Source organism: Triturus cristatus, chromosome 1_2, assembly GCF_964204655.1.
Source record: "Triturus cristatus chromosome 1_2, aTriCri1.1, whole genome shotgun sequence".
Classification (NCBI taxonomy): domain Eukaryota; kingdom Metazoa; phylum Chordata; class Amphibia; order Caudata; family Salamandridae; genus Triturus; species Triturus cristatus.
Window position 1 is genome coordinate 329,753,849 of NC_140580.1, and position 26,162 is coordinate 329,780,010.

At 45.9% G+C, this 26,162-nt stretch overlaps 1 protein-coding gene across 1 annotated transcript in view; it reads left to right on the forward strand.

Moving 5' to 3' along the window:
- The window catches only part of PSD (pleckstrin and Sec7 domain containing), an 809,922-nt gene that overhangs the window by 575,520 nt on the left and 208,240 nt on the right, over window positions 1-26,162 (forward strand). Inside the window, exon 10 of the mRNA XM_085603917.1 lies at window positions 14,562-14,651. Within this exon, the coding sequence (XP_085460043.1) occupies window positions 14,562-14,651 (90 nt within the window). The remainder of the gene's footprint in view (window positions 1-14,561; window positions 14,652-26,162) is intronic.

A 26,162-nucleotide genomic window follows, 5' to 3' on the forward strand; every position in this document is an offset into this window, starting at 1 on the left:
ATGAAAAATGTCCGGATCTAGTCTGATGCCTGGGGAAAATTCTCAGGTAAGGAATCTGCGGCTAGATAGAGTCTCTACCAGATAAGGCATTACCGAAGGTAAGTAACTTGTTCAACTTGGCCAGTCTCCTCTTTATGAGTGAGAATGCTCTTATGTATTTCCATAAAGACATTCAGCTCTTAGGCATTCCAAGTCATCACTTTCATTTTTCCTGCTATAATAGCAGTAATCTTTTATTTTCGATGTGCCATATTTCAGACATCTCTTGTTCTTTTTACATCTTGAGTACAATAAAGCACAGAGCGAGGGGCAGTGTTGAGTGTGGTATTTTACTGGATGATGGAAGATAGGTTGCATGTGAAATGGTTAATATGTTGTGTGTTTGATGGCATAGTGTATTGTGGTTGTTATGTAGATATGCATATTGCAATGCGGTTGGTTGATGTCACCACAGCAGCCCACCTAGTGCATGAGTGTCACAAGAGACAGCAAAGCTGACCTAAGAGAGCCCTGGCAAACTTTGCAGAAAAGTTATTTTCTCTGTAGCAGGGTTGGGTGTTCCATAGGAAAACACTGGAATGCAATATTAATAGTAGTACTGTATCCTGAGAATGGATGTAGCTAAAAAAATAATTACACTAATAGTTTTAATAGTTATTAAAAATCAAATCAATAGTGAAGTCGGATTTTTTCTAGATATGGCGGAAAAGTAACTTTTAGGAGGTTATCTTTCCCCTGATTGAAGTACCTGGAAGCTAAATTTGCATTTTGCTCTCTAACTTCTGCCAGCTAGTAATTAGTATTTCATTAGGTGTGAATGAGTTGAGAACTTGCTCCCAGGATCAAATAATAGGCTGACTTGAATGGGCAGAAATGAACCATCTGAACCTGACGAAATCAGCAGCTGGGAAATCGTTTTTGACATTCAAGTGTCCTACTTGAATGTCATATCCTGCTTGACAAGTCTGCTGGGTTTTTCACATAACATTTGGGGCACGTTTCAAAGGGCCTCTCCAGTGCCATTCTTTTCTCTCCCCCAGCCAGTCAAGCCCTAAGAACTTTTTTTGATATTACAGTGTGACAGCCTGTTTAACAGGTCTGCTGGGTTTACGTATAACATTTGGGGTGCACTTCAAAGGATGAAGTCTCGTGGCCCAAACAGTTCTTGTGCACCCTGTGTCAAGTTGCTGAAAATCAGCTTTGCTTTATCAGACCTCAGTCTCTTACGTTGTTGTGGGTACAGGGACTAAAACTGGGTTTTAGGTTAGGATGTAGGAGGACACTAGGCTTACCATAGTAAACTCCGCATACACACCCACCACAGAGCCCTAATTTACTGTGGCCAAAGATTGTTGGCATCTTGAAAATGCCCAAAGTGGGTGATCAATGGCAACTGAACCTGGACCTTTTCTCTTGGCCTCTGCTTGCCACCCTGTGAATCACTAAATACATCATGTGAGATCCTGGGGGCTTTAGAAGTGTACTCCTGTGGTGGCCTAAAGTCAAAAGGTAAAATCTTTGACCAATATTAATCACTGTAGTGAATGCGGCCCATGTTCAATCGCAATCAGTGTCAAATTGCACTTAGGTCCTCTTCTACTGTGACCATGGGTTATCATTGGAACTTTGTGTTTCTTGGCACTATTTCTATTAAAACCTTTAAACATTCATAGTTTCCCTTTATTGGAATTTTGCTATTTTGTGTAATTTTATTTATTAAATGTTACTCTATTTTTCTAATTCGTTTTTGGATTTTATTGTTTCAACGTTATGACTGTTTTAGTACTGCATACATCATTCTCTCATTGCCTCCAAGTTAAGCCTGCCTCCTCTAAGCCATAGCTACAAGGGTGTTGAGCTCAAGTTTATTTAGTGACTTTAACGGTTTACCTTGACAAGGATCGAGATTATTACTTGAAGTGGGCACTTACACCTCCCCCAACTAATAACCCAATTTCTTACACTACCTCTCTAGAAATAAATCAGACGTTGCTGAGAGAGTATTGAAACCTGACACTATTTCAAGAAAAAAACCTTACTGATCTATTTAGAGCTTCTAGATGCCCAATAAATAGTTAACTCTGGGCAGGTGGAGTTAGATATGTGGAATGGAATATAATAGTGCACAAATGTGCCTATATGGCTGTTAAAATAGTCCCTGAGGAGGCTTTGGTCGGACATGGCCGAAGATGAGTAGACTCTTGAAAACTCCTGAATTGGCACTTTGTCCGGCCTGCTTGGTATCCCGGCTGCCTGTACTCTCTGTGGAAGATCTTGAATTAGTGTGGGAGGCTCACCACAACTTGGAATACAATCGGAATGTGTGAGGAGTGCACACAGAGTGAGGAGAGCCCCCAAAGATAGGAGCTGAGGCTGATGCTCCCCCCACCCTCACCGAACACTCCACGGTGTATGGCTAGCTGTAGCAACAGCAGTGGGGCACTCTTCAGGTGGTGTGGGTTATATGGCAAAGCAACACTGAAGACAAATGGTCTTCAGGGCTGCAAAGAGACTCTGGTGAAGATTATGGCACCAGAGACCTGTAATGGTTGAATTAGTCCCCTGCTCCGGTTTAGCAATAGTGGGCCCACCACAGTCGACCGATCTGCCCAACCGGAATGGCACTGAGCTTTGGGGCACGACCTTTTATCATCTACTGGTATGGATACATGAGCAGTGTGATTGACTGCATTGTGGCAGATAAGTTGAAGAAAACTAGCTGCAAGGATTTCTTCAAGACCCGTGACTGTGAAGCGCACGAAGCAGTCGAGATATACTTCTCAGGCTGTGGAGGAAGAGGGAAGAGTTTTCACGTGGGAGTGTGCTCAAATGAAGTCAATGCATGAGCTGCAGGCTGATCTGAGTGCCAACATTTAGAATGTCTCATTGGTAGTACAGATGGCTGACATGAGGATGAAATCCCAGGTGGAGAAATTTGATAAGGAAGAAACTTCCCAAAAGCAAGCCGATATTTGATAGGGCACCCTATAGCAGATGTAGACGACCACAACACCTCTGCAAAAGGTGTAGTGTCATTACAATGCAAAGTTGTGGAACATATACTTTTCTCTGAAAACAAACCTGAACAATTTGACAATCTACGCGGCACCGTGTTGAGAATCTTGGGGGCCCTGCCTCAATTAATTCTGAGGAAATGCAGGGCGACAAAGAATTTATTTTGAATACCTTGAGTGGATTTACGGGAAATAGGGACTTCCCCTTAACGAAAAGGGTCTACCAGTTCCTGTGTTGGGAGTCGTGATCGAGGAGAGAAATCTGGTGGGACTGTGATGGTGATTTTGAGGTTTACTGAATTACAGTAAGATTGAAAGAAGCAATAAAGGGTGGGACTGTGACTCACTGTGGTGCAGAGTTCCCTAGTTCCCAGATCTGGGTCCTACGGTGCTGGGACGCAAGAGAGCCTCCCGTGCCACACAGAAGGAACTTGTGAGACTGAACCTATGATCCTCTCTTGCCTACCAAGCGAGATTGAGGGTGATTCATGATCGAAAATACTTATCTTTCTCATATGTCAAAGCGTCCAAGACATTTCTTGGAGTTTTGGGGCAGTAGCTGGAGCCGGAGGATTACATAATCTGGGGGTTGGGTGGTGGGGGTGGCGCCTTGTGGAGGCGGCTGTATTAAGAGTGTGTTCTGAATGTGCCACTTCCTTCGGGGAACTTCTGTTGAAATCTTGTTCTTCCTTCTAGACTCTCTCTCCCTTATTGGGCGCTGGTTACCCAGCAGCAAAGGGGTGTTGCCTGGCACTGGCGGTCGCGCAGGTCAGCACCTGCAGCTTGTGCTGCACCTGTTCATCGCAGGGCGCTTCATAGTAGTGGTGCAAGTGTGCCACCTAAATCACATAGACCCAGAGTAGCGGCTTGAGAAGAGGTGTTGACAGACCATTAATGTTCCTTTCACTATGGCTCTAGACATGGCTAACTGCTGCTGCTCTCACTGTTCTGGTAAATAAGATCTTTTTAGAGTGCAGGTTTTCCAAGGAGAGTTTATGTTAGCCCATTAGTAGAAGATGCTTGCATTTGCATCTGAAAGGCTGTCTCTTCTTTATCACTCACTGGGCTGTTAAACTTGTGACTTCCTGCATGAGAAAAAGTCAGGGAGTCAATTTTATTTTGCATTTCACAACTCTGCGCTTTGGCACTACGACATAGGATTCCAACATGTATTTTATTTGAGCCAACTACATCTTGCATTCTGGGGCTTGTAGTTTTGCTTTTAACAGTTTCATTATGGGCTCGAATTCCCAGCAAGAAAAGAGCTGTTGGCTAAAATGCAAAAACTGGCAATTTGCCGATACGTTAAACATGATGTGGAGTCACTTGTCAGCAATGTTTTTAAATTTTACAAAGTTGCCTAATCCATTGAAAATACTGCTTGTTTGACATGTAAATCAAAAAGTAAACTCTGCCTACATATTTTGTGAGGGTTTGCTCTTTAACTCACATCATGCATTAAAACAAACATTGGCAATGTGGATTGAATTTTCATACGTGTAGTGGAAGGTTTTATACTGAGCTTCACAACATAATAAGGTACGCCATGGACAGCCGCAGCTCAACCTTCCTGATCACAGGTAGCTAATGCACTTAATAGTGAATAAAAGTCGTTAAAGGACTGCTGTATGATTTAAAAAAACAAACATAAACACATAAGAAGTACTAAACTCCTGCAAGAAACAGACAAGCATCTTGTGGAAAATATCACCCTTATGTAGGATGATGAACGCTCACCTATCTAGTATGGTATGCTTCATCAGTAGGGAAGCATTCATAAGTACTGCTGTCCTCTGGTTGTACAGTTCCCCAGTTATGGGTTCTCTAGTTTGGGTGGGTTTATGTTACTATGTCGACATATATATTCTCTTTGTTGAGCTGTCAGACCTATATTAAAATTGTATGTGGGTCAACTAAAATGTTATTTGCTGGAGTCTCCAAACCACAAAATTAAAAACAGGAGGCCAGAGCAATCGACCCTACTTTTCTTTTCCATCAACACGTTCCGGTGCTCGAATATTGCCCCTGTTGTCTCAGGCGTCTTCCCCAGGAATAGAGGTATCTCACATCAAATATTGTGAAATATTCCCTGCTTTATAGAGCATGTTCAACAGCCTCAGAATGGTTTGCCGGGTTGATGGAACAAATTTCCTAGGGTCCCACTCCTTGAACAGGTCTCACAACATGTTATTGGCAAGGTTATCAGTTTGTGCAGCATGTTTCAGAGCCTGCGCTATGCTACAGGCCATGCACACGTTGCCAATCCACAATCGCAGCTGACAGGGTGTGTGCAGTGGGAGTGCATAGTGCTTGAGACTGAGAACTACGTGCCCAACACCAAAGCATCTCCTACCTCACTACCAGTTCCAGTAGGGCAGTGGAAGTGAGGTGGTGACGGGAAGGTCCCACAATTCTCATTGACCCATCTGTGTTTCAGCCTGTCTAAAAAAGCAGCGCCATGAAGGCTGATGAGAACAGCACTTAGCTCAGCCTGGACCTCCTACCCTGCTGGAAGCGTCACTGACTGCTGCTTTATTTATAACTTTTACTTAAAAAGTGTATTTTGGATTGTTTCACTTTAGACCTTAGATAATACCTCTACACTGAGTGGCCTTTATTAAAATTAGTGAGCCACACCCTTTCTGCTATGATGGTTTTAAAAAATGACACAAGAGGTAACCCATTTATCTTGTTACTTCTGTTTAAGCCTTTATGTTTTTTTGTAGATTGAGCAACATTAAGGTCTGTTAGATCATACACAAGAGAGATTGTTGCACAGAGCGCATCCTGAACTATTTAAGGTGCTCTCAAATATGATGATCACTGAAAAGGAGGCAGAGGGTAATTGCCCAGGGCCACACAGTTTGGGCAAGTTGGAAAGTTGTGATTGAAACCAGGGTACTCCAACTAGTTTTCCTCAGGGTCTAATTAAAGCTTCTGATTGGCCTGGGCATGTTATGCAAGTGCATAAAAAAATGACCTTGATTTTTTATAAGACCAGGCAATAGCAATAGAAACACCCCCCTTCATAAGACAGCTACACTTTGGCAGAAATTGTTCAAGCTTCCCTCCTTCCGAGGATAAGCTACAGCTAGGATAGCATCAGCAGAAGCTTTTCTCATCACATGACACATACAAATCTGGCAACAGCAGTGCAAGCTTCACTGCCTCACATAATAGGGACAGTCACAGCAGGCCAGTAGAAAAGCAAGTTTCCCTCTCTCACAGAAGCCAGGAAGTACAGCTTTTCATTTGCAACAGAGCAGATCCAGTAGGTCAGTTTTTAGAACCTTTCCCGATCTGCATTCATTTTTATTTATGGTTTATTTAAGAGCAGCAGCTATGTATTTATTTAAGAGCAGAACTTTTGCTAGTTAAGGATTGGTGGAAGGGTTCATCGCCTGACCTGCATAGCACCCCTAATGGCTCTATCCGCACCTATTAGAAAAACCGTGATTAATTAGCTTTAAGATGGGTCAGATTGTCTCTGGGTGTTTTTGTGTGCAAGGAGCTTCCAAAAAATATGCGGAACTGGGCATGGCCAACTCAATGGAAATCGGATTCAGACGTCCATAGTTAAGAGTACTCAGCAGTCACACCATAGTTCATGATTCAAGCCTGGGTAGCCGAGGACGGTGTGCAGTGGGCCATATTATTTAAAATTTCAGTGGAGTGCTAAACCCGGCCTGAAACATTCTGTAACTTGTGTTCGAGGCATGTGGGCTGCTGAATTCATATCTGTGCATAGATCGCCACCTAGTGTTGGGTCCGGATGTTTGCACGTTGTTGTCCTGGAAGAGTCTTCGAAGTATCACGAGATAGGTGACTCCTCCCCTGGACCACAGTGCGCATGGGCATCCTCTCCATCCTTAGATTGTTTTTTTCCGCCATTGGGTTCGGATGTGCTTATCTTAGCTCAAGTTAGGAAAATTTAGTCTAAGGCCAAAAGGCCTTTAGTTTTCGTCGGTACTGTTCCCGTTCGGTATCGACTGCTTTCTGGATTAGTTTAGAAACTTCTTCCAGCTTTTCGGATCCGTTTGGTCCGAACATTGACCTTACTTCGACGATGGAATCGAGGACCCACTTCAAACGGTGTCCTGTATGCCACGCAAAATACCCACACATCGACATCCACCCGGTATGCAACAAATGTCTCTCGCCGGATCACGAAGAATCGAAATGTATGGCCTGTGCCCGATTCCGATCGAAGAAGACTCTCCGGAATCGACGGGCAGCGAGATTAGAAGCGCAACAATCGGCGCCTGCCCCGGCCAACATCTTCAGCACCGAGGACGAGGATGTAGAGAGCGTCGAAGAAGTAAACTCCAGCCCCGCTTCCGAACACGATTCCCGATCGGAAGACGCAGATGAAGTGCTTTTTCACAGGGAAGAAGCCGTCGACGAGGTAGGAGACTACGATGAGGCCTTTGGGGCCGAAGAGGATAGCTCTAGCGAAGAGCCAGGCCTATCCGTCGATACGGAGGCCGTTAAAGTGCGTCATTCTACGGCTCAGGTCGAGGGATCGCCTCCGGGCCTTACCCAAGATCAATCCCAAAGTTCTTCGGCCCCGCCTTCGGGCCCGGCCTCGAACATCCAACACGAGCCATTATTACCAAAGACGACTGGATTCCCTTCTACGAAACCAATCGTCGCACCAGTTCCACCGAAACCAAAAGTGAAACTGGCCGTGATCGGCTCGAAACCATCGAAGACCTCCACTCCTTCGATGCCGACAAAGACCGTCGGCTCCGAACGCACAAAGAGGGATTTCGGCGCCGAACTCGCTGCAGCGGATATCGGTACCGACCCGAAAAAGAAGGCCCTCGGTCCCGCGAAAGCGCCTCGGCCCCTGGCACCGAAGCAGTCGGCCCCGACCACCAAAGTCAAAATGGCCGCTCCATCTGCGCCCACTTCGAAGACGGCAGCACACGCCAAATCATCGACTCCGACGACCGCTGATACCTCTCTTCGGCTCGATGACCCTGTGGCTCCAAAGCGGTCGACGCCTGCCTCCACGGTACCGACTGGCACCAAAGAACCTTCAGCGTTCTCGGTGCGACAAGTCGCGGCGTCGTTGCAACGCATCAGAGAACGGGCAGCCCTCCGATCCACGTCGGGCCCCGACACTAACAAGGCTCCAAACGCACCCTCGGCGCCCACCAACATCACTTTTGGTTTGCCGCCATCCACGGCGCCGAAGATGTTCGAGATCCGGACACGTGTCCGACAGACACAGTCCCCATCTACTGAACACTCACCTTCTGAGCCTTCACAGCCACAATTCATCGACGCCGACACTGGCAGACTGATGCTCCGCAAACGGAAGATCACGCCAGAGAAGGGCTTGGACTCCTACAGAATACCTCTAAAGCACAAATTGCCAGCAGAGTCGGAACCGGTTCTGTATGAACGCTTACAAACCTCCTATCAGGTTCCCCAGTCCTTTTCACCTACGCCTTCCGAAACAGACGCAGTGGAGGACTACATGGGTGATGATACCACCTACCCTGGGGATGCTGATCCTGATGAGCAGCAGGACCCAGATCAAGCATGGGATGACCCTACAGACCAGGGTACCGCGCCAGATACCCAGGACACGCAGCTTTACAGTGCAAAAACATCTCCCACAGAGGACACTGCTGCCTTCAATGCCCTCATAGAACGTGCTGCCGCCAATCATGGAGTACAACTCCACTCTGACACTGTTGAGGAAGACTTCTTAGTGGACACTTTCACCTCCTCCGAGAGAACTGTCAAAACTTTGCCCATGTTAAAAGGTGTTCTCAAACCTGCAAAGGACATTTTCAAAGAAGCAACCAGGGCACGGGTGCTAAACCCCAGGATTGAAAAAAAATACAAGCCTGCGCCCGGTGACCCTATGTACATTAGAGGTCAGTTGCCTCTGGACTCCATGGTGGTTGCTAACGCTCGCAAACGAGCCCCTTCGCAAACGACAGGTGATGCTCCTCCCCCAGACAAGGAGTCCAAGGTGCTGGAGACCTCCGGCAAAAGAATTGCAGCTCAAGCTGCAAACATCTGGCGCATTGCCAATACACAGGCCCTCCTGGCCCGCTATGATCGCTCCCACTACGACACACTTCAATCGCTACTCCAGCATCTGCCAGATGAATACAAAGAGGCAGCGGAGCTCCTCATCAGAGAGGGACAACTCCTTACCAACGCATCCATTAAGTGCGCACTGGATGCTGCCGACACAGCAGCAAGGGCAATTAACACCAGCGTCATGTTACGCCGACACGCTTGGTTAAGGATCTCAGGATTCAAACCAGAGATTCAAAACAACATCCTGAATCAGCCAGTCAACCCCGACTACTTATTCGGCCCAGAAGTTGACACCACCTTAGAAAAAATAAAGAAAGACACTGACACTGCGAAGTCCATGGGGGCTCTACAAACGCAGCAATTTCGTAGTGGCTCCTTTCGTCGCCCCGGGAATAGAGGAGCAGCTAGAGGCCAGGGGTCACAGCAGCAATACACTAAAGGGGGCACACAGAGTACCTACGATAAAACCAACAGAGGTGGATATCGTGGCTCCAGCACCAAGGGCAGAGGACGTGGGTACGGCAACACCAGGTCCTCACCCAAAAATAAACAGTGACGCCCTCTCCCTTCCCCCGACCACATAACACCTGTCGGGGGGAGACTCCAGCGGTTCCTGTCCACGTGGAACACCATCACCACAGACAGGTGGGTCAGGGACATTATCCAGCACGGTTACTGTCTCGAATTAACCTCCACTCCACCCAACATACCGCCAAAGCACCGTCCTATGTCCGTAGAGCACTTAGCATTATTGCAGCAGGAAGTGCTAAGTATGCTGCAAAAGGGTGCAATAGAGGTCGTGCCCGTCAACCAGCAGGGGACAGGGGTGTACTCTCTGTACTTCTTAATCCCAAAAAAGGACGGGTCGCTCAGACCTATACTAGACCTGAGACCCCTCAACCACTACATTCTCTCAGAGCATTTCCATATGCTCACCCTACAGCAGGTTCTCCCGCTGCTCAGCCAGGGAGACTTCCTAGCCACACTAGACCTCCAAGATGCGTACTTCCACATACCCATACACCCATCACACAGGAAATATCTCAGGTTCACTATTCAGGGACAGCACTATCAATTCAAAGTCCTCCCCTTCGGCGTGACAACAGCACCCAGGGTTTTCACCAAGTGCCTAGCTACAGTGGCTGCACATCTACGGAGACAACACATTCACGTCTACCCTTACCTGGACGACTGGCTTGTTCAAGCAAAGTCAGCCCAGCAATGTGCCAGCCACATGTCCCTCACCATTCACCTTCTTCACAGTCTAGGATTCTCACTAAATTACCCAAAATCACATCTCCAACCCGCACACGTACGACAGTACCTGGGTGCGACCATAAACACTCTGGCAGCCACAACTCAGCCAAATTTAGTGAGGATCAACAGCATGCAACTGCTGATCTCCAAGTTCAAACCTCAACACTCCCTTCCTGCGCGAGTGTTCATGCAGTTGATAGGCATGATGGCCTCCTGCATTTTCATAGTCCCGCACGCGAGACTACATATGCGCCCGCTTCAGGAGTGCTTAGCACATCAATGGAATCAGGCTCACGGGCAATTAAAAGACCTAGTGTTGGTGAGCGGTCGGGCATACAACTCTCTGCATTGGTGGAATCCACAAAACCTTTGCAAGGGCCGACCGTTCCAAGAGCCTGTTCCACAAATAATACTGACGGCGGACGCCTCTCTCCAGGGATGGGGAGCTCATGTACTCACTTACACAGTGCAGGGACTATGGACAACGCAACAAAAGAAGATGCACATCAACGTTCTGGAACTGATGGCAATCTTCCTAGCCATGAAGGCATTCAAAGTACACTTATGCAACAAAGTCTTGTTGATCCGGACGGACAACATGACTGCCATGTACTACATACAGAAGCAGGGAGGAACACACTCTCCACAGTTGTCTCATCTGGCTCAGAGCATATGGAAGTGGGCCATTCAGAGGAACATATTCCTCATGGCGGAGCACCTCCCCAGCAAGGACAACCAGATGGTGGATCTGCTCAGCAGACACAGCCACCAGATGCACGAGTGGGAGCTACACCCGTCAGTACTCCAACCGTACTTCCAACAGTGGGGTCATCCGGAGATAGACCTATTCGCCACAAACGAAAGCGCAAAATGACAAAGCTTTGCCGCCAGGTTCCCACATCCACAGTCGCAGGGCAATGCGATATGGATGAACTGGTCTGGCAGATTTGCGTACGCTTTTCCCCCAGCGCCATTAATACCGCTGGTGGCACGCAAACTGCGACAGCACTCACTGACACTCATCCTAGTTGCTCCCACATGGGCGCGCCAGCCATGGTACACCACCTTTCTAGAACTTTCCGTGGTGCCGCATCAAAGGCTGCGGATCAAACCTGCACTCTTAACGCAGAACCATGGCGAAATTCAGCACCCAGATCCGCAACAGCTGAACCTGGCAATCTGGCTCCTGAAGTCTTAGAGTTTGGCTACCTAAACCTGCCACCTGACTGTATGGAGATCATCAAGGAGGCCAGGAGACCCACTACCAGAGCTTGCTATGCAGCTAAATGGAAGAGGTTTGTCATTTATTGCAACAACAATGACATTAACCCGCTAGACGCATCCATTCAAAACATAATCTGTTACCTCTTACACCTATACTGATGCAATCTGGCATACACCTCAATACGTATCCATTTGACCGCAATAGCAGCCTATCTCCAGAACAGGCAGCACCTCTCTTTATTCAGAGTGCCTGCCATCAAAGCTTTCTTGGAGGGACTTAAACGAGTAATTCCCCCAAGACACCCACCAGCACCGGTGTGGAACCTCAACTTGGTCCTCACCAGACTGATGGGTCCACCCTTCGAACCTCTCCACTCATGTGAGATTCAATTCCTCACCTGGAAAGTAGCTTTCCTAGTAGCAATCACTTCGTTAAGAAGAGTTAGTGAACTCCAGGCACTAACCATTCAAGAGCCATTCATACAGGTTCACGCAAACAGGGTCGTACTACGTACCAACCCCAAATTCATGCCTAAAGTAATATCGCAGTTCCACATGAATCAAACTATTGAACTGCCTGTTTTCTTTCAGAATCCACAAAATGTCGCTGAGAGAATGCTCCATACACTAGATGTAAAGAGGGCCCTCATGTGCTATATAGACAGAACTAAAGACTTTAGGAAGACAAAACAACTTTTTGTTGCCTTTTCTCCACAAGACAAGGGCAACGCCATTTCCAAAGCAGGTATAGCCAGATGGATCGTTAAATGTATTCAAATTTGCTATCAAAAGGCTAAACGCACATTAATGATTCCCCCACGAGCCCACTCAACACGTAAGTTAGGGGCGTCCATGGCTTTCCTGGGAAACATTCCTTTACAGGAAATAAGTAGAGCAGCCACATGGTCCACTATACATACATTTACCAAACACTACTGTGTAGATGTACACTCAAAACAGCAGGCAGCTGTAGGACAGGCTGTTCTCAAAACTCCCTTTCAGACTGCTGCAGCTGGCACTGGTAGCCGCCGCTAATAGGAGGTACTGCTATGTATTCTATGCACAGATATGAATTCAGCAGCCCACATGCCTCGAACTGAATATGCTACTTTCCAGTATGCATCTGTTCTTGGCATGTAGGGCTGCTGACATTCATATCGCCCACCCTCCTCCCCGGCGCCTGTAGCAGCTGCAGCTCTCAGAATTACTGTATAGCATGGTCATCACTTACTGTATCTACTCCATCACTGCCACAATGGCGAAAAACAATCTAAGGATGGAGAGGATGCCCATGCGCACTGTGGTCCAGGGGAGGAGTCACCTATCTCGTGATACTTCGAAGACTCTTCCAGGACAACAACGTGCAAACATCCGGACCCAACACTAGGCGGCGATCTATGCACAGATATGAATGTCAGCAGCCCTACATGCCAAGAACAGATGCATACTGGTAAGTAGCATATTCATTTTCTGCCCTGTAAATTATTGTTACCGTAGAGGGGGTCTCTCAGACCGATCCCACCTCGCAACACTTCGAGACTCCTCCCACCGCTGCGAAGCTTATTTCCATGCATAAATATGAAGGCATTGGGGAATTTTACAGAAAATATGTAGAAACGTCTTGGCGATTGCTTGGCGTGTTTAAGTGCACATTTGGAAATATTTTAGGGATTATTTGAAATTACACAGTGTTACGTCATGTAGAGAGCACCATAACCTACTTTAGAAATAGTTCAGTTTTGTGGGTAACTCTTGAGAGCATCAGGACCTTGAAACTGCTCTGTTGGACTCCTGCATGTCATTGTGTCTTTCCGACCACTGCACTGCATTGCGGTGTTTTAATAATGATATCTGATGGAAGACATTTCCAAAATCCTATATACTGGAGTTTTTTTTCTGCACATTCTCAGGTTGGAGTATAGTCTGAGGAACTGTTATGAACGTGAATGGGCAACAACCTACGACTGTCTGTTTCCTCTCTATTTTCTTGATTTTATCTCAAGAGCAGTCACTAGTGGAGTCCATTAGCCTTTTCTCCCGATTCAGTATTTTGAAGGAAATGGGTCTATTTTCCTATTTTTCAATGGTTCTGCCTAAGCATTGCGTGGTCTTTCATGACCATAAGCCAAATTGATAAACGGCATGATATTGTGAAAAGCCTCTGTCCTTCCAACTTCATCACATCTTCATTTTGGAGTATTAAGAGAAAGAAGTAAAAAGTCTACGGCTAGAGTAAGGTTGAAATACTTTTTTTTTTGATTGTGTGATGTGGCCACTACATCGAGATCTGTGGGAATTGAACGGAAGCATAATTATTACATGGTGCTCAAGGGCTGAGGTATCCCGTCATTCTGAGATCTATAGCATGTTTTAACATACTATGACATATCTAACAGTAAGCCTCCCATTGCACTTTTTATCCATGATTAGTGCCCCATGATCATTGGAAAGGGCAATGTACCTGGCCGTGAAGTCCCTGAGCAAGATGCAGAATAGATGGATTTCCAGTGCTTCTGGGGTTATAGCAGGCCAGCTATGTATGATGCTCAAGGGGCAGAGTGTTCCATTACTTTGAGTTCAATGCTGAAACATGTCAACCACCTCGTCTAAAGGTAGCGATTTTGAAAACATTTTGTGAGGCTGACTGCAGAAGTTGTAGTGTGCTGCTTTAGTTGATAAAGGTGGTGAACCCCATCTTGTGTGTTAAACGTAATATTACTTTTCTGAGGTAGAGGCCAATGTACTGTGCGGAGAGGCCATACTCACCGAGATTTGAGCTGTACTTTGACTGTGAATGTCTTTTTATGAAAAGCTGATTACAGATAACTTTGATTTGGGAAGTTTAAATATTTAGTGGTATTGTCATTCTGTGTCTCATCCTTGCATCAGATGATTCACACAGATATTTCACCACAAACTCACAAACAATTAAGAAAAATGTACCTGATGGCATGGATTGCCAAGATACCACTGATAGCTGTTTCTGTGGCCTTTTGTTTTTAGAACATCGGAAAGAGGATGTCATGCTGCGAGTTTATTGGCAATCTGGAAGGACTGAATGGTGGTAGCGATTTTCCAAAGGAGCTGCTGAAGGTAAACATTTCAAATTATCCTTGGCTGATGCCAGGCCGTCTAGTTTTGATTTATGGCTCGGACTCCACGTTTGACACCTGCATAAAATATTTCTGCTGCAAATGAGTTTGTTGTTTCCCTTTCAACTTTTGATGACATTTTTGGGCCCATTAAAAAGCCTCATATTGCATTTCCTATTCAGTAAAACAAGCTGTGCATAATGTTCGTGCCCCTCGTTCTTCTGTGCGACAATCACCTTTGTGATTCTTAAGCATATGCCTCAGTGCCTGTCATAGGGAGTCAAGTGATTGAGTTAAGGAACATGGTGCTTGGTGAGAGACATTAATTGCTAATATTATTAAATTAAATGCAAACAGCAGTTTGAGATCATTAGCAGTACTTGTCCATGGCGCTGTCGTGATCCCAGCTGTACGCCTTTCCTATGAAATTACTGATAACTAGGCTTTCAAAAAAAGATTTTAGCAAAAATTAGAACATGAAGCGCTCAAGACGTTTGCATAATAAGTCGTGTATATTTCAAAAATATTTTCTTTTAAAATTGCTCAAAGTATTTTTTAGTATTTTATATTTTATATCTTTTTCGTTCAGTTTGATTTCATTTTCATCCACTTAGGGTTTTTTAGGTAGCATTTATAGCTTTTTTGTTTGAAAGGGGAGCTTATTTGATCAGTTTCCGCTGTTTGTTGAACGTGGTACTTTCAGTGTGTCTTACGTGTAGTCATTGATTTAGATTTGTTCGCTGTCATTTGCATCTAGTCAAAAACTGTTTATATTGTGACCAGCGCATTGCTTTAAATTAGTAATATACATTTGAAAACAGATTATTTTATAATCACCATAGGCAGTTTCTTATTTAATTCCAGTTCTGTATATTGTTTTTGTCTAAATTATGTGGTTGCTGGTTTCTAAAATTCTGTGTCATTCTAATTTTTCATTCTTTTCCTTTAATATTCATTTGAAGCGAGTATGCAGTATTTCATTTTCAATTTCGTTTCGATGTTATCTGCATCGCTTAAAATAGCTTTCCTAAGCAGCTTATTTCTAGTGTTGCGAAGATTTATCTAAATATACAGCAGGGTGTGGAAGCGCTATGTATTTGAAATAAAATTGTACTAAATTCTTATTGTGCCAAATATATGTCAGAGTCAGTGGTTCTTATGTTTAAACACAAAGCAAGGAAATGTAGCTTTTAATAACTCCAACATGGACGATGGAACACATTTTACTTTAAGCTGTGGTCTCAGGCTGCCATGAGCCCCAGGTATTATGTAGGGGAGGGGGCAATGCGAGAGGGAAGCATCAGTTGATAAACAGGACCATGTGTGCACAGCACTCTCTCTTATCCTCTCTCTCTGTGGTTTTTACGTTTTAGTGATTTGTCACCTTTGGGCTTAGGCCACCATCTGCCCCCTCGTTACCTTTTAGCTTCTGCTCCGAGCCATATCATTCATAAACAATAAAGATGCTTCATTTGCATTTATTTTGCACCATTCATTTTGTGATACTAAGTTCAATATTACAGTCTTCTCATTAAGCGCACAACAACTTTTTGCCACATAGACAGCGAATCGCACTCCGTATCTGCCACTAAAATTGGGGTTCAGTTGCCTTTTAACATCTATAAACCAAAAGATAATAAAGGTCTTCCTTAATTAAGCGCCAGAATCAAAAAAGAGGATCAGTGTTGGAGGAAACGTGTGTTGGGTGTCTCTAGGTGCTTTGGTTAATTGTGATTTAATTAACTGTACCATACTTTATAAAATAAAACACAACTCTTTGATATACTGTAGTTAGTAACTATTTAGGGGGGACCATTGAATCATACCTATTAATATTCCCGAATGCTATCTCAGGCTGTTTCTCATAATTTTCATACGCACACAAAGGGTCATCTGTGCACTCTAACACATCAATACTTCCATCAACAAAAGATATTTGTAATGTGATTGTTTACGGTGCTTTTTTGTGTGAGAATGCGACCCAAAAGTACATACATTCTTTGAATATGATGAATAACTTTATGCCTCCGGTGTTCCCTTGCCAAAGAGACGGGTTAGTCTCTGGGTAGGCAACTCTAGAAGAGATGTTGAAGGTTGCACCTCCACTGTACCATTATTCTGAGCGTGAGATGAACCGGACAAAGTTGACATGTCAATTGTAGCACTGGGAAGCATTGGTGGAAAGACCTGCATGACTGTGCTGAGAAGATTTATTTTGGGTGTTTTCGGTAGCACAGACCTATCCACCAGGGCTGCAGCGTGCTCTACATATAACAAAGTGGCTTATGGCCTTTACAGAAAACATAATGAATGGGGAGGATATTCTGAAGAGTATTTATTTACAAGGGAGATAAAGCCTGAGAAGATGTGTTTTCAAATCCTTTCTGAATGAAAGGACGTCCTGATTTTGCCTGATACCGTGTGTAATGAAGTTCCGTAGTCTCATAGTCTCAGAGCTAGGCAGGAGAATGCCAGCTTAGATGTTTTGGCTTTTCCGGGTTTAGGGATTTCCAGCAATAGATGTTTTTTTGTCTGTAGGTTAGCTTTGTTCTCCAAGTTGTCCATGTTTTTTTTGTCTGTGATGGTTATATCTTTAATGGTCTTGGTCCAAGTACTCTTAGCTCGAATTTGTATTTATGGTATTTCTAGAGCGCATTGGACCAGAAGGCATCAAAGCGCTAAGAACAGAAGAGAAATAGAATGAACAGTGGCAACCCAAAACAAACAAACCCACTGCAATGCATTCCCCAACAGGAGCCTAATCCACAAAATGCCATGTTTTAAGTTGCTTGTGGAACAGTAGGTGTGATCTCAGACTCCTGATATGTTCAAGAAGGATGTTCCACAGCTTGGCCACTGTGAAAGCCAGTTCCCCCCACCTGCCTTTTTTGGCATAGTGGCACCACCGCTACTCTATGGTGTCCCGCTGATCTCAGAGGTCTCCTGGGAACATATCAATTCAGGGTTGTCTTACGATAGCTTGATCCCTGAGAGTGGAGGGCTTTATGCGTCAAGCAAAGCACTTTTAGTGTGGTTGTTGGTATGCGTTCTTTAAGTCTTTGTGGGCTATTGGTTATTAGAGCTGTGGGTGGATAATTGTGTCTTTCGGAGCTGACAGTGGATAGAAGTGGTAAAATGTGATTGCTGCTGACAGAATGGTGAGATAGCGGCCTAGGGTGATTTTCTCCTTGTTGTGGGTTGCTCCTGGCCTGACGTTTTTTGTTATTTGATGTATCTGTAATGTTAGCCAACTGGGCCTTAGTTGTTAGGAGATGAGATAGTCACCTGTAGCTGTGGAGAGCTTACGTTAGCCTTTGAATTTCTGTGAGGGTGGGTGCTTAGGACAGATAGTCTTTATAAAGTGATAGATGCTGGCTGTTTGCATGAGTGGTTACTTATCTGGAGTTTTGAAGGTAGAGAAGGAGACTTTCTGGCCCAAGGCCCTTTCCAGGCCCTAATAAGTCCAAACCAACTAGAGAGACCTGTATTCAAACTGTTTCAGGCTGAGGGCATGGAGCCCGTCCGGAGTGACACCCGTCTCCAAGGCCGACTCCAGCCCCGAAATGTCAGTCTCCAGCTTCACCACTGCCTCACTCTTGAGCTTCTTAGCCACCACTATCTGGGAGAGGGCGTGTCCGCGGATTACGGTTTTAAAGGCTTCCCACAGGGACATTGCGGACGACACCGACCCCTCGTTTTCAAGGAAGTATTGGTCCATAGCCTTAACCAGGCTGTCGCGAGTCATAGGGTCTCGCAAGTACCACGGGTTAATGGGAGCAATCCGCCCTGCAGACCGCGACTCGGTGTCAAAGAGCAGCCACAGCGGGGAATGATCGGAAATACCCCGCGCCAGGTGCCTCACCTCCCGAATCTGACCAGTCTGTGCCGCGGGCATAAGGAAATAGTCTAACCTAGAAAGACTCCCATGCGCCCCAGAGTGAAAGGTGTACTGACATTGGGTCGGATGCATTAATCTCCAACTATCCACCAGGCCGAAGGTCTCCAGCAGGCCACCAAGCCATGCCTGGGCAGCGGGGAGGGCCCTGGGTGGGTGACGATCCAGGTCACCCGAAACCACCGAATTAAAATCCCCGCCCATAAGCAAAAGACCATCCGGAAGTTCAAGCAGCATTCGACCCAAGTCCGCGAAGGTGGAGTTCTGGAGGCCCGGGGGGACGTAAACTGAGACCAGGGAAAGGGGCTGCCCCTCCCACCTCCCAGTCAGACACACATAGCGCCCTCTGTCATCCGAGATTACCCTAGTGATATCCAACGGAAGTGAGGATCGCAGGAGAATGCCCGCCCCCCTGGAACCAGTTGTGAAACCAGAAAGGGCCACGAGGCGGTATCCCCCCCTGTTCATTGCATGACAGACATTGCCAACCAGATGCGTCTCCTGGATAAACACCACATCAGGATTAAAACGACGCAAATACTGCAGTACTACACCCCGTTTGATACGATCCCCCAACCCATTGACGTTCCATGACATCAGTCTCAACCCGTCCCCCCCCATCCCCTCCAATAGATCAAAGGCCCCCCAGTCAGCAGCACAGTTCCCGAATCTGGACAAAAATCAATACCTCGCCCTGCGAACAAAAAACACACAGCAAAACAACCCCTCCCTCCCCCCAACCCCCCCCCAAATCCAACTCCCCCCACCCTGCACCCCTGCGGGCCAGAAAACCCCCCCAACTTGCAGTGTGCCTGTCGCCCTACTAACCCCATTCTACGAAAAGACCCCGGAGGAGGAAAGGGACCCGTCCCCGCCCGCCCCCCACACAGGTCCTAGTGAGACAAAATGAACAAAAGAAGTAAAACCCAGCTGAACAATGCAAAATGGCAAAATCAAGGACCAAAAGTCACTCCAAAGGGGACCCGTCACCTTCGGCGCCTGCAGAGGGCCCGGGACGGTCACCTCTGTCTGGCAGCGAGTCCAGCCAGTCACTCACGGCTACAGGAGAGTCAAAAAAGGCAGTCCGATCCTCATGTTCCACTCGGAGTTTTGCAGGGTAGAGCATAGAGTACTTTAGGCCCAGTTCACGGAGACGGCGCTTCACCCCCTGGAATCCCATCTGCTGTTTCTGGACAAGTTGGGTAAAGTCCGGATAAAAGTTAATGGATGAGTTCTCATGACGAACCGGGCCGTGGACCCGTGAGGCCTGCAGAATCGCATCTCGGTCTCTATAGTGGAACAGTTTGGCCACGATAGGCCTCGGGGGGGCCCCCGGCCGTGGCCGACCGCCCGGAACTCGATGGGCCCGCTCCACGGCAAAGAACTTACTTAGGCCTGCAGGGGCCAACTGTTGGAGGATGAGTTCCTCGACCAGGAGGTCAACCGGGCGGCTGTCGGAGGACTCCGGTACGCCTATGACACGGATGTTGTTGCGTCGGGCCCGTCCCTCGAAGTCCTCCAGCCGCCGGGCCATCTGATCGTTGACCGCCTTAATGTCACCAAGCGCGGCCTGCAGGTCCGACACATCCGTACCAAGAGTGGAGGTCCGCACATCGAGAGCCTGAACCCTCTCATTAGTTTTGGAGAGATCTGCCCGAATTAAGGTGACATCGATTGCCACCGTGTCGATTTTACGGGCCAGGGCCTCGTATTGCGTGGCGATGGTTTCCCTGATGCCATCAATGGCGCCCATGATGTCCTGCAGGGAAAGCTCCGGAGAGACGGTCGTGCCACCACCGATGGCATCCGGGGGGGGGGGGGCGGTCGCTCCAGGGGACCCTCTGCCCTGAGTGTAGCGGTCCATGTTGTTGGCCTGGACCGGTCCCCCGCGGAGGGAGGCCTTAGTCTTACGCCCCTCGGGGCCCCCCTTGCCCCCCATGTGGTCACGGACACCGAAGGGGACCGCCGATCAAGAGTCGTAGGGGCACCGGCACCGCAGACCAGCGCCTCACCAGAGACCACAATATAGCGGTGCGGGGGGACCCAAGGCGATGGGCACACTAGTGGCAGGTGGAGACAAGGCCTCGCGCAGAGGCCAAGGAAACACCCCGCCACATCAAGTGTATTCGCAGGCCAGCCCCCTGAAGTCCGAAAATGAAACCGAAAGTGGTAGAGCGGCCACTGGCACCGCGCTGCAGCCGCTGTTGTTCAATTACGACACGGCTCCACGGTTCACCTTCGCCCCGGGCACCTCCGTCGGGTGGGTCCCAAAAGTTCGAACAACGGCAACTCAGGATTCCCAGGTCCGATTCGAGTTCTGAAAAGAGATACGTGCTCAGCCGGTCTTCATCTGCCAGATTCCACAAACCACATCAGGATATTCTCAGGATAAATTCCGAGGAGCAGCAAGGGTCCGGGGAGCCCTGTGCTCACGCGACCATCTTGGATGCGCGCTAGGCTCCTCCCTCAAATGTGCACATTCTTAATGAATCATGATATCAAACACTTGATGGTAGCCAGATATTCGCCGGCCTCTAATGGATTAGTGGAAAGGGGCAACAAAGTTCTTAAAGAGGGGATTCAGACAGCACTGGCTGCTGGTCATGATGTTAAATCATTTTTGGAAAAAAAGGTGTGGAATTACAACACTTCTCCACACTGTACAACAGGTGTCTCCCCTTTCGAGCTTTTGAGAGGCACAAAGAAGACTACTTTACTTCCGTCTTGGTTAGAAAGTGGTAAATTAACATGTGTTACTGATGGTCAGGAATTGTCAAATAAAATGAGACTAAGTCAAGAGAAAATGAAAAGGAAAATCGACGGAGAGTGTTCTTCCGCCAATGTCGAAATTGAGGTGGGTGATTTTATTTTTAAAAAAAACATTTAAAGTTAGAAAAGGAGAATCCATCTTTTCGAATCCTGTTCTTGTTTGTAAAGTCAGTAAAGGTGCCGCCTTCCTCCAAGGTAAAGGCTGGTGGAACAACTGATTAGAGTGAGTAAGGATCAATCTAAGTTAATTAGGAACAAGAAAGCTCCTATGGCGGAGGAGGAGCTTGATTGGTCCTATTGGTTGAATAATAGTGAAAGACAAGGATCTTCAAAGAAACAAGTTATTTTAAAAGGTATCCCACCGGCAGGTAATGAATTTGAAAGTGAGGAAGGTAGTTCACGGGGATGTCGTGTAAGAAAGCTACCTTCAAGATTCAAGGATTTTGTCACATATTAATGCTGAAATTGTAAAAGAAAATTTTGTTTATATAAGGGGAAGGTGTGATGTAGTGGTTTTAGTATCTGTTAAAATTTTACATTTTTGTTCATATAGGGGGTAGGTGATGTAGTGGTTTTAGTATTTGTTTTCACTCTGAATTGCTGTATTTCCCTGATGTCATTATTGATGTAACAACATTCTGTGGTCTTACTCGTGCATGGAGTGTGCATCCTCGGAGGTTCGATCGGTTGCTGGCAGTTGCTGACCGAGCCTCTGAGGGTACGACGCTCCTGGCCGTGGCTGAAGTACTTTCTCATAATAAACCTGTTCTTCTGAAGAAAACGTCTTCCTGTCTGTGGCATCCATCTATTACATATTGGCGACGATCGGGAATCCATCTATTACAGGGGTTCACAAAGTGCCTCCAGTGGAACGAAAGGATTATGCATGCTACAACTGTCCACAAACGAAAGTGGGAACTGAGTGATGTAACAAACACAGAATGTTTTTGAAGGAGAGCCTCATAATAGGGTACAGAATGTTCTTATGTCATTGTTGAAAATGTGCCCTTTCTGCAGGATCACCCTGTATTTGTTTGCCTTTTTGCTGAACCCTATTTTTGCTGGCTGTAGAACTCCATGCACCTTACCCCCAGCTAACCATCACCTGCGCTTCCCGTTCAACATGGTAAAATTGAAATACTCCTGCCTGGTAGAAATGACTAGAGCTAAGCTCATACATTGATAGTGATTGACCTGAAACCCCATCTCCAGAAATCAGGGCATTTGTTTGAGCCTAAAGAGGCACTCTGGATAGTGGAGTGGACAAACATGTCCAACACTTGTGCAATAACATTACAACGTCTTGCGCACAGCAGTGGCAGCACGCTTTTTCAGGACGACAGTACGCGGCGAGGAAAAGATATGCAATGGAATTTGTCAGTTTCCTGTCACTGTGCTGAAACCAAATGACATGTAAATGTTACTGGGGCTGGATGTACGAAAATAAGAATAACGATTACCTAATTTGCAATTAGGAAATCGCTATTCCTTATGTATTTGGAACTCATTGAGTTTCATTTAGCGATTTAGAGTGGGTCATGATGAGACCTACCTCATCCATATGAATAAGGTAGGGCGCAATTTGTGACCCACTATGACTTGCTGCCGTCAAAGGGATGGTGGCCTGCTGGGGTCAGCAGAACACAATGTCTGTGATTGCTTTTAAATGACGCAGTCTTTTATTTTAAACGCAGCCCATTTTCCTTAAAGGAAAACGTGATGCATTTAAAAAGAATAATTGAAACTTTGAAGATTCATTTTTTAAGAGTAGGCAGGTAGAAGGCAGGTATCCCTTGGACCATTGCCTACTCTTAAAAAATATTTCCCCAACCATTTCCTTGGGGACCCCTTGCCATTTGCGAATGAGTTGTCTCCAACTTTGAGTTGGGGATAAATTGCAAAATGTTTTGCAACCGCATTTCAATCACAAAACAAGGTACTGAATCACAATTTGGCCTTCGCACATAGGAAAAAGCATTTTTTGTGTTCACAAACATTTGAGAACGCAAAAATGCTTCCTACATCTAGCCCTAGGTTCTGTTGGAAAAATAACATCCCATTGGAAAAAGAATGTTGAAAAGTAGAAGGCAACAGAGTCTCTAAGCAACGCCAACATGCACAGACTCATCTCATTAGGCAACCGCAGGGAGTACTGAAGTCACGTCACTGACTGCAGTTTAGGCCACCATACCTAATCAGAAATGTAGCTGTTTTATTGGTTGTTGTGAGGAGCAGATCACTCTATTTGCTGGGCCACGTGGACACGCTTTATTGTGCCGCCTTCCTCATGTTTGCTCTCTTCGAGGCCCAAGTCTGTGCCACAAATTGCTGTGATCTGCATACATTTTTGTTGAATACATACTTTCACATTCTGCTTCAGTGAATTTGGATGTGCTGTTATCAATGAAAAATTAATTTTCTTACCTTTCATACGACTTTGGTAAATAAGAACTGATTCTCGGTTGAAGGGAGGTTCTATAAGTGACGGATTGGAATGAAATCGGGTTATAAGTTTGGAGCTTTTTCACTTTAGTGAGAAAAATAGAAAATGCCACCTTCATGGTCTCCTTGTCACGGGCAGATAGGTTACAGGACTGGACATAACTAGGGCAGGCAACGCAGCCATTTCATTTGAGTGTGTTGCTGACACTCGTCACTTGTGTCCACTTCAGCCCTTTTCCCCTTCCATTTAAAGCCTCCGGTGTCTTCAGGAAGTCGAGCTCATATGCTAAAGCCATCTCCCACAATAATTAAATGCCCTTCAGGAAAACCCCAAGCAATTTGTGATTGTATACGCATATGGTACAAGTGCAAATTGCTTGATTTACGAGTTCAAGGTATTCCCAGAATGCCTTGCATTGATCAATTCTTCCATTTCCAGGTATTATTACCACACGGCAGAATAGTATGCAGGTGTAAATCACCGCAGGAGTGGAAAGTGGCAGTTTCGAGGCTTGACGTGCCTTCAAAGTTTTTGAATGGCCAAACTGGAAACGGTTGGAGATTTTCTACCACCAAAGGCTAAACTAAATCCTTTAACGCCAAACTTCATACGCCCGAATACGAGTCCTTAATAGTGAAAAAGTATTGGCAAGGCCAATAGGTCTCACCTTTTTATTGGGGTTCCCCTGCAGGGCCGGACTGGGAACCGAAACCGTCCTTGGCAAAGAGCTCGCCCGGCCCCATTTTGTGGAGGGCTCTATCGGAAAGATTTGTGCCGCTTGTGTTGCTGGGGGCCCAGATATTACAGCTATGCTGCAAAACCTGCCCCGGTAACAAAAGTGGGCCCCCAGGGGTCTAAAACCAGCCCGCACCCTGGCGGCTCACCGGGGAAACGCCTGGTGCCCACCAGGCTAGTCCAGCCCTGTTCCTCTGCCGCTGGCTTTGCAAATGTTTTTCTGTAAACTATTGCTTAGAAAAGAAGAAAAAAAACTTTTCAAAATACTAAAGGAGAAGCAAACATATTTCGTGACAAGGCTGGAGTCAAAATAATAAAATATCCCCCACTTTGAGCCATATCCCAAACAGCAATGAGCAACTGATTGAGCCAGTAGGCTTTCAGGGGATAACCCCTCCCCGATGAAAATATGTAATTGCTTTTTTCCCTTCATTCTTATTTCTGTCTATTCACTCTCCTTTCCATCTACCCTTGACTCCATCTATCATCCATTCATCCTCCTATCTGTCCATCCATCAATCCTTCGTCCCATCTTTCTGTCAGCCCGCCCGCACTTCCTTCCTTTTTTTCATGCCCTCTTGTTCCATTTTTGGCCTTTCCTCACATCTCCATCATACTATCCTCTCACAGTGGCATCTCCGAGCTTCTGCTTGGAGACCACCAGTCGTAAACAGAAATGTCATTTTCTTTTAATTAATCAGAACTGCTCAGCGGCACTCACACCCACTTAAGCTGCTGAAGTCGGTGGTTCATAACGCCCCTGCTTTGTAGTATATCCAAACTGTATATTGAATTAAATTCTTTTAATATTTGTAAATGGCATGGTTTATTTTTCAAATGCTTTTCTGTCCATAACCTCTGAACAGAATTTAAAAAGAGCAAGGAAAAGTCATAATGTCAAGCTTACCAAGGCCTAATTTACTTTCCACCAAATTCGGCCATTTAGCCCTTTGCTGTAGCCAGGGAGCAGATTTGTGGGCCTCCAGGATAAGTGTCATGATAAGTAAACCTTTGGTCTCAGATGCTAGCTGAGTGAGTGCAGTTTGCACCGTCTGGTAGGCGAGACCTAAATTAGAAATGTAAAAACTAACAGGGGAGTGGTGGGGGATCACTGTGGATCTAATACCGCCTCCTGGAACCAATCCATTGTAGACCACAGATATACCTGCAATACTTAATTTTGAACTTCAATTTACTACATAATGACGTAATGTCTTGTGCCAATACCTACTAAAGTCCTGAAGATGATTCCACATTAGTGCAGGATCAAAACGCCGTCCACCTAGTATAAAAAAACAGTTTAAATTATTTTAATTTCAAATATGTGGGCTGCATATACATATAAAAATACAAAGTATTCTGTAATATGTACACTCGTATCACGTTTGTTTGAGCACCGAGCACTTAACTCATCTCACTGATTATTAGTGGCAATTTGGTTTATTTCTTATTGTTTAAGACTCTTACATTGTTGAACATAATTATGTTTAAGATAAAGTTCTTTCTTCTTCATTATTATTACCGCAGGGACCACTGGGTCTTGAAATTACTTTTATTTCATGACTTCCATCTCTGACTTTTCAGATGTAAACCAGTAAGGTTACAAAAAAATCAAGAAACCAGAATTTTAGCCGAGCATTGTTTAACGCGCTCGTGATCATTCATCTTTT